Source organism: Camelina sativa, chromosome 5 (assembly GCF_000633955.1).
Source record: "Camelina sativa cultivar DH55 chromosome 5, Cs, whole genome shotgun sequence".
In the NCBI taxonomy this organism is placed as follows: Eukaryota; Viridiplantae; Streptophyta; class Magnoliopsida; order Brassicales; family Brassicaceae; genus Camelina; species Camelina sativa.
The window spans coordinates 26,309,972-26,323,647 of NC_025689.1; the positions used below are offsets into that span (position 1 = coordinate 26,309,972).

At 35.9% G+C, this 13,676-nt stretch overlaps 1 protein-coding gene across 1 annotated transcript; it reads right to left on the reverse strand.

Moving 5' to 3' along the window:
- LOC109133116 lies at positions 1,631–7,230 on the reverse strand. Its single transcript, XM_019246037.1, has 2 exons — positions 6,628–7,230; positions 1,631–1,965 (listed from the first exon to the last, which is right to left on the reverse strand). Exons 1-2 carry the CDS (start codon positions 6,931–6,933, stop codon positions 1,957–1,959), a joined length of 315 nt encoding a protein of 104 aa, XP_019101582.1. The 5' UTR covers positions 6,934–7,230; the 3' UTR covers positions 1,631–1,956.

A 13,676-nucleotide genomic window follows, 5' to 3' on the forward strand; every position in this document is an offset into this window, starting at 1 on the left:
CCAGACGGCTTTAATTTTTTTGTCACTCATTTTTTAATAATTTATGAAATTTTTCAAATTGTTTTTGTAAGAAATATTGTTTTATAGTAAAGGAACCTTACTACATGGTAAATTTGTACACAATTTTTAATGTACAAGACACCATTACATCGAGTTTTGCTCCCTCCAAATATAGAGATTTGGCTAATGGATCAGTTTGTTGTTGTCCAATAATTGACAAAAAAAAAAAAAAAAATTATTTTATAGTTATATTTTCTTCCCTCTATTTATTTTGGTAATTTTTTAAAAATATTTATCTTTTTGAATGTGTCTTTTAGTCAAGTGGTAATCGCATCACATTGTGACCAATTCTAACGGAATTGATTCCAATAAATTATGTTTTCCTGCGTAGTAGGGATTAATTATAAATTAGTACTTGTCAATTCAACAATAACTCCTTCTAAATTCTGATAGAAACCAGATTCTAATCAATTTCGGTTCCAAATGACAATTTTTGAAATCGATTTGCTGATTAAATTTTGTGTAGGAAATGTCCAACGAATTAACAATAAAAATATATATATATATATATATATATATATATATATATATTGTCGGTAGATGGTTCGATCATTGGAGAGCAAACCAACTTAATTTTTTTGAACTTCAGATATGGTTCTTTACTCCAACTTTTGGCTCGAGTAAATTGTTCCCAAGAGAAATAATATTGGCAGAATAATTTTCTCTCAAAAACTTGATGATGCTCTTAATTCAAAAATAAACAACGTGGCCAGAAATTTAGGCATAACCTTTCTTACCCAACACAAACTGTACATAAATAAAAACAAAAGGCATTACTCATATTAAATTTGCTTAGGAGTCTAGGAGAATGAGTTAGCAGGGAGAGTGAGCACTTACCATTCATTCGTGTATTCATTCTCTGCTTCAAGCTGCTCTGACAATAGTAAGCACGAACCGTTGCTTAAATTAACCCTAAATGTGAATATGTAAATTATTAATCATGTTGATTTATTCGGTCTTTACATTCAAGTTAGAAATATGTCAATACATTAATTGTAACGATGAAGATGATTTTATAGATTGTGTATATTTTGTCACCCCATGACGCTAGCAAGTATCCAGTAAAACTCGATGTAGATGGCAATGAAGGGAAGTAAACTAGGGAAAACAATTTGAGGAATTGTCATTAGATACCAAGATCGTTGTGGGATATACCTTTGATGTTTTGTGGTATGACAAGGAGCTTGGAAATCCAACGTTATTCTTGTTCTTCCCAAAATTATTAGCTGAGGTGCTAAAACCAATGCCTTGATTGCTTGATAAGCAGTTGCAACAGTACTGTTAAGGATGCATAAAGTTAACAAAGAGGTTCTTAGAAGACGCTGCACCTGAGACAATATAGATATATGTATGGTATGAATCGTAGAAATCATTAACAAGACCACAAGAGCAATGTCAAATGAGAAGTGGGAAGTTTAGGGTGATATAACATATTGCTAAACTCCTAAATCTAGTCATAATAACCATAATGTTTTTATCTAATATAATGTAGAAATTCCATAATCTTGACCCGCGTTAAAACACAATCTTTTTACGAATCAACAATCAATCAACAAAGTACGTGGAAAATTTTAAAGAAATATTCGTAAAAACCAACTTAGAAGATAAAAGCATACATATAGTTATTTGAAGCTTTTGTAAGCTTGGATGACAGAAGCAACCGTCCCAATTAGAGTCAGAATCAAGAGAAGCGCTGCGGCTATAGTAGCTGTTCCGGTCCACAAGTCGCTGAAGTAGACTTTGTTGAGAGTGGCACACCACCTCTTTCTTCGAGATTTATAGTGAGCTTGAGATCCATGGCTATGTAGTGGTATTGGGAGGAATCCCCTACTTTCACACCAATCTGTAAGTTGTTCACCATCTCCACGACCAAGCTCGGCCGACCCATAGTGTTCGTTACCACCCCTGTGGTCCAGCAATACATGCATTTGTTGTTAATCAAATGAATTTAAAGTTAAATCTATTATTTTTCTGGTTTTACTTTGTTAAGAAAAAGACTCTCTTCTTTTTATTATCTGTGAAAGAATGGAAGATACAATCTGTAACAGAATCGATAACGAGAACTAAGAGAACCTCTAGGCGCAGCTAGATCATAATCCTCTTCCCACGAAGACACATACGTCTTGTATTCTCTCCACAAACAACATAAAACTCTCACTAGTCAAGAACAGAGCTTATATACACAGTTTTAATTCGCACGTGTGATCTTCTTCAACTGCACGTGCGCTTCAATCTTGATTCCTTCTTCTTGTATACACTCTCAATGGCTTATCAATAACCCCCCCTTCGAAATGAAGCTTGTCCTCAAGCGCTAAAGTCGGAAATTGCCTCTGTAATTCCTTCACGACCTCCCAAGTTTCATCATGTTCAGGTAAACCTTTCCAATGCACCAAGGCTTCGAGCACTCCTTTCTCATTATACCGGGTCTCCAACACTGCTTCCGGTTCAATTATTAACTCTTCAGCCTCATTGAATAACTCTGGTAACGGAATAACCTGCTGATGTTCTCCTAAAACCTTCTTTATTTGAGAAACATGAAAAACTGGGTGAATTTTCGACTCCTCTGGCAATTGCAAACGATATGCAACCTTACCCATTCGTTTCATCACTTCGTACGGCCCATAGAACTTGGCTGCCAACTTCTGACAAGCTCTCTTAGCCACAGACTGCTGCCTATACGGCCTTAGCTTTAAAAAAACCCAATCACCAACCTCATATTCAATATCCCTTCGATGCTTGTCAGCATTGTTCTTCATTAACTGTTGGGCATGAATCAAATGAGTCTTAATCTGAGACATCATTAGATCTCTTTCTTTCATCATTACTTCCAACTCAGAAACTTTCGTCGAGTTCTCTTCAAACCGCATAATTGCTGGAGGTTCACGGCCGTATAACACCTTGAAGGGAGATGTCTTCAACGCTGTATGATATGATGTATTATACCAAAGCTCAGCCCATGATAAGTACTGGTGCCAAGTCTTAGGGTGGGCTGAAGCAAAGCAGCGAAGATAGGTCTCCAAACATCTATTCAATACCTCTGTTTGACCATCTGTTTGAGGATGGAATTATGTGCTATACTTAAGTTTGGTGCCTGAGAGTTTAAAACAATCTTTCCAAAAAGCACTCAAAAAAGTGTTACCCCGATCAGAAACTATAGAAGCTGGATAACCGTGTAACCTCACCACTTCGTTAATGAACAACTTAGCTACATCCGCAGCCGTGTAAGGATGTTTCAGGCTGAGAAAGTGGCTATACTTGCTCAATCTATCGACCACCACTAAAATGACATTCTTGCTTTGCGATGTGGGTAAGCCTTCTATAAAATCCATGGTAAGGTCTTCCCATACTTGACGTGGCAATGGTAATGGCTGTAACAACCCAGCAGGACATAATGTTGAATACTTGTGTCTCTGGCAAGTGTCACACTCAGCTACAAATTTTTGCACATCTTTCATCAACCCCTCCCATTGAAACGACTGTTGTACTCTTTTAACAGTTTTCAACACTCCTGAATGGCCTCCCATCAAGCTGTTATGGTATTCTCCCAAAATCAATGGAATAAATTTTGAAGATTTTGGTAGAACTAGTCTGTTTTTATACCACAACCTCCCATTTCTCACTGAATAACCTTCTTTTGCCTCCACGGAATTTGAGTAAGACTGCACTTTCTTCTGAAGATGTTCATCCTTATCCACTTCTTCATAAATGTCTTGTATCTGTAGCACAGAAGGTACTGTAAACGCCATGAGAACCAGCGATGGAACCACACCCTGAGGTTGAGTCATCCTCGATAAACCATCAGTTGCTGTGTTCTCTACTCCAGGTTTATATATGATCTCAAAATCATAATTCAACAATTTGATCAACCATTTTTGATAATCCATCGTCACTTCCCTCTGATCCAATAAGAACTTCAAGCTTTTTTGATCAGTGTGTACCACAAAGTGTCTTCCAAAAAGATAATGTTTCCATTTTTGTATAGCCAATACTATTGCCATCAATTCTCGTTCATAGACCGGTTTGAGTTGTTCCTTGGGTGTTAAACCATGACTAAAAAAGGCAGTTGGTCTTCGGTTCTGCATCAAGACTGCTCCTAGACCGTATCCTGAAGTGTCTGCTTCTACGGTAAATACCTCTTCAAAATTTGGTAAAGAGAGTACTGGTGCAGTAGACATTGCTCTTTTCAGGTTATCAAATGCTAATTGAGCCTCCTTACTCCATTCAAAACTGTCCTTCCTTAACAACTTTGTAAGTGGTCTTGCTATCACCCCATATCCCTTGATAAATCTTCTGTAATAGCCAGTTAATCCCAAAAAACCTCTCAGTTCTTTCACTGTTTTCGGAGAAACCCATTGAACCATGGCTTTTGTTTTTTCCGGATCCATTGATACACCCTCTCTTGAGATAATATGGCCTAAGTAATCAACTTGTTTCTGCCCAAACATACACTTCTTTCTATTTGCGAATAGTTGATGTTTCTCAAGGATCTCCATAACCACCTTTAAGTGTTCTAAGTGTTTTTCCATAGTTGAGCTATAGATCAGGATATCATCGAAGAACACTAAAATGAATTTCCTTAGAAAGGGTCGAAACAATTCATTCATGAGGGCCTGAAACGTTGCTGGTGCATTTGTGAGACCAAATGGCATCACTAGAAACTCATAGTGACCATCGTGAGTTCTAAATGCAGTTTTAGCTATATCTTCTTCTTTCATTCTAATCTGATGATAACCAGCACGTAAGTCCAGCTTTGAGAACAGAACAGACCCATTTAACTCGTCCAAGAGCTGATCAATCATTGGAATGGGGAATTTATCTGGAACTGTTGCTCGGTTAAGAGCTCTATAATCCACACAGAATCTCCAACTATCATCCTTCTTCTTTACCAACAAAACAGGGCTTGAAAATGGACTCTGACTTGGTCAAATAATGCCAGATTCTAACATCTCCTTCACCATTTTCTCCATAATCTCCTTCTGTGCATGCGGATAACGATAAGGTCTAACACTTATCGCATTGTTACCCGATACGAGATTAATAGAATGTTCTCTACCTCTGATTGGTGGTAATTCAGTTGGTATCGTAAAAACTTTGTCAAACTGAGATAGCAAGTCTTTGATACACTGGTCCATCATAAGTGTTGAAGACGTAACCACTTGTTGATTGTACAATGCTACTTCGACTCCCTTTGAGTTGACCGTATAACCGCTGGACAGTGACTTTAAAGACATCTTCGCTATGTCTAAGTCTGACTCGCCTTTGATTGTCACCATCTTCCCTTTATATAAGAATGACATGTCATTTTTAAGCCAGTTCACTTGACAATCCCCCAAAGTCCTCAACCAATAGATTCCCAATATTATATCCACTTGGCCCAGTTCTAACACAACAAAGTCGGTAGTGAACTCTAAATTTTGCACCGAGAAACACACCTTTTTACAAACCCTTGTGCCTTGAACCATTATGCCTGTCCCCAATTTAACATGCAAATTTGGATCTTCTGTACACTTCAACTTCAATTTCTTGACTGCAGCAGGCGAGATAAAGTTGTGAGTCGCACCACTGTCAAGCATAATAATCACTCCTGAAACGCCCACAGTTCCTCTGGTTTTAGTTGTAGACGGAGAAGAAATCCCTCTATATGAACTGAATGACAAGGCCATGCACTCTCCAATTGGTTCATCACTGACCGCTTCATCTCTACTATCGTCTAACACTTCCACCTCATATCCATTGAAGACTGTTAAGATTCGGAGTTCTTTGTTAGGACATTTGTGATCCTTGGACCATGGTCCATCACATTTAAAACACAGTCCTTTTCTCCTCTTTTCATCCAACTCCGCATTTGAATTGTGTCTCCTTGGTCTCTGTTCTACTCGCGCAGAAGGCTTCTCTGATCCTTGCACCACATCAGTTACAATTGCCTTCGACTTCCAATTGTTTGATGTAAATGAAATATTGTTTCTGTTTTCAGAGTTAAGACCTTCCCTGTTCTCCTTATTAGCGAGTAGTAGCTCCTTCTTTACCACTCTCCTTATAAGGCTCGACTCCATTGCCCTTGCTTCAGCCACCATTTCAGGCAAATATCTTGGCTTCTGCATGTGAACTAATTCCTGCATTTCTGGTGTTAATCCATTCAGAAAAATGCCCTCCAACTTCTGGTCATATAATCCTGACACTTGTGATGACAAGTCTTCGAATCTCTGGACATAATCCGCTATAGATCCCGTCTGTTTTATGCAGAAAAGACTTTGACTCGGTCCCCTTATCTTCAAATTACCAAAACGCAACAATAGACTCTTCTTGAACTGCTCCCATCTTAACAAAATCTTTTCTGTTAATCTCCCAATTGTACCAACTTAAGGCTTCCCCTTGTAAACTCACAGCCACCAATGCTAACTTCTCTTCATCGTTGTATCTCCCTGTTCTGAAGAATCTCTCCACTGTTGCAATCCTTCCGTATGTTCCCACACCCTCAAACACAGCCATCTCCACATTCCTAAGTAGATTTTCTCTAATCCCAGTCCTAACAGTACTACGGCAAGGTTCCGAGATAGGGATTAATACCTGGTTTGATTGAAATGGCGATCGCGAGTTGTAATCTTGACTCGATCCTCCGATTTCGTGTACCGTTGATTTCCCTGGTAACGCATGAAGCAACAAATCGAGTTTACGCCCAATCTCCAAAAGTTGTTGATCATGAGCTCCGATCTTGTCGCCTAAGCCATCAATTCGAGAATCCATACGCGTCTCTGTACGACGAACCAATGTTGCCATATCCGCCAAACGATTGAAACATTCCATCACCGAAGCTTCGACTTGTTCCGCCGTCGCCGCCTCCTTTATTGGTGTTAAAGATTGCTCCATCCCCATCGACTCAAGATTTCTTCAATTCGATAAAATCCCCAAGCTTCGCCCAATCCGAATTTGATATCGCGTTAGATTCGATCCGAGATCACAATCGCACCATTTGTTAAGAAAAAGACTCTCTTCTTTTTATTATCTGTAAAAGAATGGAAGATACAATCTGTAACAGAATCGATAACAAGAACTAAGAGAACCTCTAGGCGCAGCTAGATCATAATCCTCTTCCCACGAAGACACATACATCTCGTATTCTCTCCACAAACAACATAAAACTCTCACTAGTCAAGAACAGAGCTTATATACACAGTTTTAATTCGCACGTGTGATCTTCTTCAGCTGCACGTGCGCTTCAATCTTGATTCCTTCTTCTTGTATACACTCTCAATGGCTTATCATACTTTTACCTTCTTCGGTGAGTAGCTGGACGTCTCTATTGGAAGTAATTAGGAAATTTAAGAAATGTATGTAGTTGGAAGTAAAGGGTATTGCGGCAAACTGGCACTGCTCGAATGCAATTACATTTCTTAGAATTAAATCAGTCTCTTCATCAGCACGGAAGCCGGGCATCGTTAAGCAACCTTTCTCAAACATCACATTCAACCAAAAACCCTCAACTCTCTTTTTGTGTCTGTAGAATGCACAACAAATAACGATCATAACGGTTTTTTTTATTGTTTTTTTTTGTAACTTTGCCTTTTCTTTTTGTATCTATTATAATTGACGCAAACAAACTTTACATCATTTACATAACTATCATCTATACAACTATATTGAGATGGTATCAGTGTAAGCAACAGGTGCAGTTATATCTTTTTCATTATTGATTTATTTCTAATTGATGTTAATGAATGCCGACTGCCATTAATGTTAAATTATCTGTATAGTTAATTTTTTTTTTGACCGCTTATATAGTTAATATTTTACATATTCTTTTGGATAAAGTAATGTTATCCCTTATTATTAATTCGACAAATACATTTGACAAAATAACCTTTTATTTGTAAGATTTACATAATTAAATCCTTGCCATTTAAATAATTATCAAAATTTGAAGTTATTATTTATAATATAATTATATTATCAAGTCGAAAGTACATTTGACAAAGTAACCTTTTATTTATAAGATTTACATAATTAAACCCTTTCCATTTAAATAAATATCAAATTTGAAGTTGTTATTTGTAATATAATCATACTTTAAATTAGTATCCAAAAACATACTTTCAAAAATTCTAAAAGAAATTAATATCCATAGTTTAAATATTCTAGATACTTTTATCTTTCTTAAAAAAATTTAAATTCTTGCCGATCATGTTGTGGAGCAAAAAAAAAAAAATGTTATGGAGCGGGCTACCATTTACGTAGATATCATTTTATAGATTTTCTACGGATTGATCTACTAAAATACACGAAATATTTTAGTCTGTTATCAAACGAGTTAATATCCTAACCGGTACTAAACACAAAAATACAATCCAACTAAAATTATAGAATCTAAATATTAATCAAAACATACTAAAACAGACTATAATTGATTATGTGAACTTCCCATCCACTTCTGTAGTTAATAATCTATATTATTATTTTCACAGCATTTTTCAGAAGAAGGCTTAGAATTCAAACTTATTTACAGACAATGCCACTGTAATTAAAACATTTAATACAAAAAAAATTAAAAAGAAAATCAAATTAGGAAAATTGAGTATGGAAATATATATTTCCTTAAATATCTGAACAACATCAATTTCTACTTTCCTTTTTAATTACAAGTTTTAAAATGTTTTAATGAAAAAAAACTATAGTATCTTACCTTATTTAATTTCGATTTTTCATAATTGGTTTGGCATTATACATGTTTTCCATTATACATAAATTTTTTAATGTTTTCTATGTTAAAATGGATAGATCAATTGATGTCAAAATGGGTAGAAAAAAATATAAAAATAAACAAATAATATGATTTTATTATACTATATATATATATATATTTTGTTTTAACCTCCACAAAATGATATATGTTTTTGACTAAAAAAGATGTGTCATTTATAGAGTTATGATGTCAAATACAAATATATATATCCTGTTGCACAATTTAAATAGTGAATACATCAAATTTAGTCATATGAGTAATATCAATAATATTACTAAATTTGTGATAATAAAACTAAATCTGTGTAAATACAGATTTTAGCAATTTAACATATGCACAATACTAAAAAAGCAACAATAATTTATGGAAAATTTTATTTATTCATGGGTCAAACCTAAACTAAAAATAACTATAAGAATATGATGGAAATTAGGTTAATATTAGTACACTTATATATTTTTGCGGATTGGTTTAAAAACACAAACAAAATATTTTAAAACTTAATTTTATATGAAAAGAATTAAAAACCAACACTAACCCGCTACATCATACTCAAATACAAAACTAACAATTTTTTTAATAACTATTTTTTTTTATCCATGGGTCTAAAACTAGACTAAAAATAATCATAAGTATATGATAGGAATTAGGTTAATATTAGTACACTTCTTTATTTTTGCGGTTTGGTCTAAAAACACAAACAAAATATTTTAAAACTTAAATTTTATATGAAAGGAGTTAAAAACCAACACTAACTCGCTCCATCATACTCATAGACAAAACTAACTAATTTCAAATTGGTGGATAAAATTTAAATTATTTTATACTAACTACAAAGTATTATACATATTAACAGATGTTTACTTTCACAACAACTAATTTTGATTGATTAAATTTTAAAATAAAAAAATTTTGATTAATTAAATTTCAAATGAAAATAATAATTTTTAAATAGATAAAGAAAATAAAATTACAAATATCTTAAGATTATTGTAAAAAAGTTTAAAACATATATTTGATCCAACATAATATTTTTTTAGTAAGTTATATAAAATATACAAAAATACATAATACCGCGGTGCGGTTAAAATCTAGTGTTAATGATAATTGGTATATATATATCCAATGATGTTATTCAAATATTTTGTGTTGACTTTCTCTTACGTGGTGCAAATGAAAATTGATTTGTAGTAATATGACTAATTAATATTATGAAATCAGTTAGACAGTTATAAATTATAATATATTATGTCAAATCATATAATATGAATTATTATTATGATTAATAATTCGAATTAACATTTGTTTTTGTGACACTTTTTAATTCATGCTATGTACCTTTTCTTTTCGTTACCCACCAACGCCCTCGTCCACTTGAGCTTGAGAACAGTGAGAGGCTTAGCATGAGCGGTACATATTCCGTATTCCAAAAGATTAGATGACTGAAACAAAGCAAGGTTGAGGATACTCGGGTCAACTATTTCAAAAGCTCGTTAATTAAAAATCTAAAAATTGAAGGTGAATATAAAACACAATTAAGCATCTAATAAGATTCTACAGTCCTATTATATTAGACATAGGCCACTTCTAAACCAAAAAGTATATAAATGCTAACCAAAAGAAAAATATTTTACCAGCAAAGATGGGGATGGGGGTTCTCCCGAAACCGCCGGTTAAAACGTGAAGGTCCTAAGTTGGAACTGTCAGGGCATTGGGGTTGATCTGACAGAGAATTATTTGGGTGATTTATGGAGGAAGCATCGACCAGATATTTTGTTTTTATCAGAGACAAAAAAATATTTTTCTTATTTACAAAAATTTCAATCTAAATTTGGTTATAATAAATTGTTTACTGTTGAACCCCAAGGGGCTAGAGGTGGTTTGGTTTTATTTTATAAGGATGAAATAAATCTTTCTGTTCTATTTCATAATGATCGAATAATTGATACAAAAGCTGTTTTTCATCATCAATCGGTATATTTATCTTTTGTTTATGGTGACCTGGTTCCCCAACATCGCGGAAAAGTGTGGGATAAATTAACGGATATTGGATCTTTTCGTATTGATCCTTGGTTTATTATTGGAGATTTTAATGAATTAATTGGTAACCATGAGAAGCAGGGTGGTGCCTTGCGGTCAGCTTCTTCCTTCAAACCTTTTATCTCAATGATTAAGGATTGTTATCCTGGCGTGGGAATCGGTGTAATAATCAAGTGATTCGTTGCCGACTTGACCGGGCTTTAGGTAATGAGGACTGGCATGCCCTCTATCCCAATTCGAAAGTAGAGTATTTGGAGATGATTGGTTCTGATCATAGTCCAATTTTAGCAACTTGTTTGACGGCGGTCAGAGACAATTTCGGTTTGATAAACGGTGGTTGGGTAAGGAGGGCTTAGCTGGAGCGGTTGAGTTTGGATGGAATCTTACACAGAATTTTAGGACTCCGGGTTTTGTTGATAAAATAAGGAATTGCAGGAATTCGATTTCCTGGTGGAGAAAAAATAATGTTAGCACTGGTCCATCACTTATTTCTTCTTTGAAGACTGCTCTGCATGATGCTAAGCTGGATGACTCGGTTTTGTTGGAAGATATTCGGGGAATTGAGAGGAAATTGAAAGAGGCATACCGGGATGAGGAGATTTATTGGCAACAGAAGAGCAGAAAATTTTGGCTAAGGGTTGGGGATAAAAACACTTCATATTTTCATGCTTCCACTAAACAAAGGCGGGTTCGGAATAGGATAATTGGTTTATTTGATGCAAATAACGTTTGGGATGAATCAGCGTCGGGTATGGAGCATATAGCTACAACATATTTTGAGGATCTATTCAAGAAATCCGACGGTGGAGGTATTTCTGAGATGCTCCAAGCAATTGATCCGATTGTTTCGGCAGGTATGAACAGAGATTTTATCCGGGATATCTCGGAAAGGGAAGTCAGACAAGCTTTGTTTGCTATGCATCCGGAGAAAACTCCAGGTCCTGATGGGATGACAGCTTTGTTTTTTCAAAGATTCTGGTCTTCTCTCAAAGGGGATTTAGTGGCTTTAATTAAAGAGTTTTTTCGCACTGGCAGTTTTGATCCGCTTTTAAATGAGACCAATATTTGTCTTATTCCTAAAGTGGATCGGCCTCAGCGGATGGCGGAGTTTAGGCCTATAAGCCTATGTAATGTGAGCTATAAGATTATTTCAAAAGTGCTGTGTTTCCGCCTGAAGCGCATATTGCCTCGTTTGGTTTCAGAAACACAATCAGCATTTGTTTCTGGACGGTTAATTACTGATAACATCCTGGTGGCTCAGGAGANCAGAAAATTTTGGCTAAGGGTTGGGGATAAAAACACTTCATATTTTCATGCTTCCACTAAACAAAGGCGGGTTCGGAATAGGATAATTGGTTTATTTGATGCAAATAACGTTTGGGATGAATCAGCGTCGGGTATGGAGCATATAGCTACAACATATTTTGAGGATCTATTCAAGAAATCCGACGGTGGAGGTATTTCTGAGATGCTCCAAGCAATTGATCCGATTGTTTCGGCAGGTATGAACAGAGATTTTATCCGGGATATCTCGGAAAGGGAAGTCAGACAAGCTTTGTTTGCTATGCATCCGGAGAAAACTCCAGGTCCTGATGGGATGACAGCTTTGTTTTTTCAAAGATTCTGGTCTTCTCTCAAAGGGGATTTAGTGGCTTTAATTAAAGAGTTTTTTCGCACTGGCAGTTTTGATCCGCTTTTAAATGAGACCAATATTTGTCTTATTCCTAAAGTGGATCGGCCTCAGCGGATGGCGGAGTTTAGGCCTATAAGCCTATGTAATGTGAGCTATAAGATTATTTCAAAAGTGCTGTGTTTCCGCCTGAAGCGCATATTGCCTCGTTTGGTTTCAGAAACACAATCAGCATTTGTTTCTGGACGGTTAATTACTGATAACATCCTGGTGGCTCAGGAGATGTTCCACGGATTAAATACTAATAGTAGGTGTAATTCGGAATTTTTGGCATTTAAAACGGATATGAGTAAGGCATATGATCGGGTAGAGTGGGATTTTCTGGAGGCGGTCTTGGTCAAGTTGGGTTTCGATAGGAAATGGATTTCGTGGATTATGTGGTGTGTTTCGTCAGTGTCGTACCAAGTTCTTCTGAATGGTCAGCCCATAGGTTTTATTAGACCTCATAGGGGGTTACGACAAGGGGACCCTCTATCACCATATTTATTTATTCTTTGCACAGAGATCTTGATAGCTAATATTAAGAAGGCTGAAAGGGAGAAAAAATTGACGGGTATTACCATCGCCCGTGGTAGTCCTACTGTTTCGCATTTGCTGTTTGCGGATGATAGCCTGTTTTTTTGCAAAGCAACTGCCCAGAAATGTAGGACGGTTATGGATATAATCGGTGCCTATGGCAAAGCTTTAGGTCAAGAGGTTAATCTGGCTAAATTATCTATTATGTTTGGCAAAAAGGTCCGGATATTCGGTCCCAGTTAAAATCAGTTATTGGGATTTCCAAGGAGGATGGCATGGGTTCTTACTTGGGTATCCCTGAGAATCTTCAAGGTTCGAAGACTAAGGTTTTTAGCTACGTTAAGGATCGGCTTGATGATCGTGTCAATGGCTGGTCAGCAAAATGTTTGTCAAAGGGAGGCAAGGAAATTATGATCAAATCAGTGGCTTTGGCATTACCGACCCATGTTATGTCGTGATATAAACTACCTCACGAACTAACTTCTAAATTGACAAGTGCAATTTCCACTTTTTGGTGGAATTCCAATGACAAAGCTCGTGGTATGCATTGGGTTGTGTGGGACAAATTATGTAAAGATAAAGCTGAAGGGGGACTTGGCTTCCGAGCTCTGGAACAATTTAACGAAGGCTATG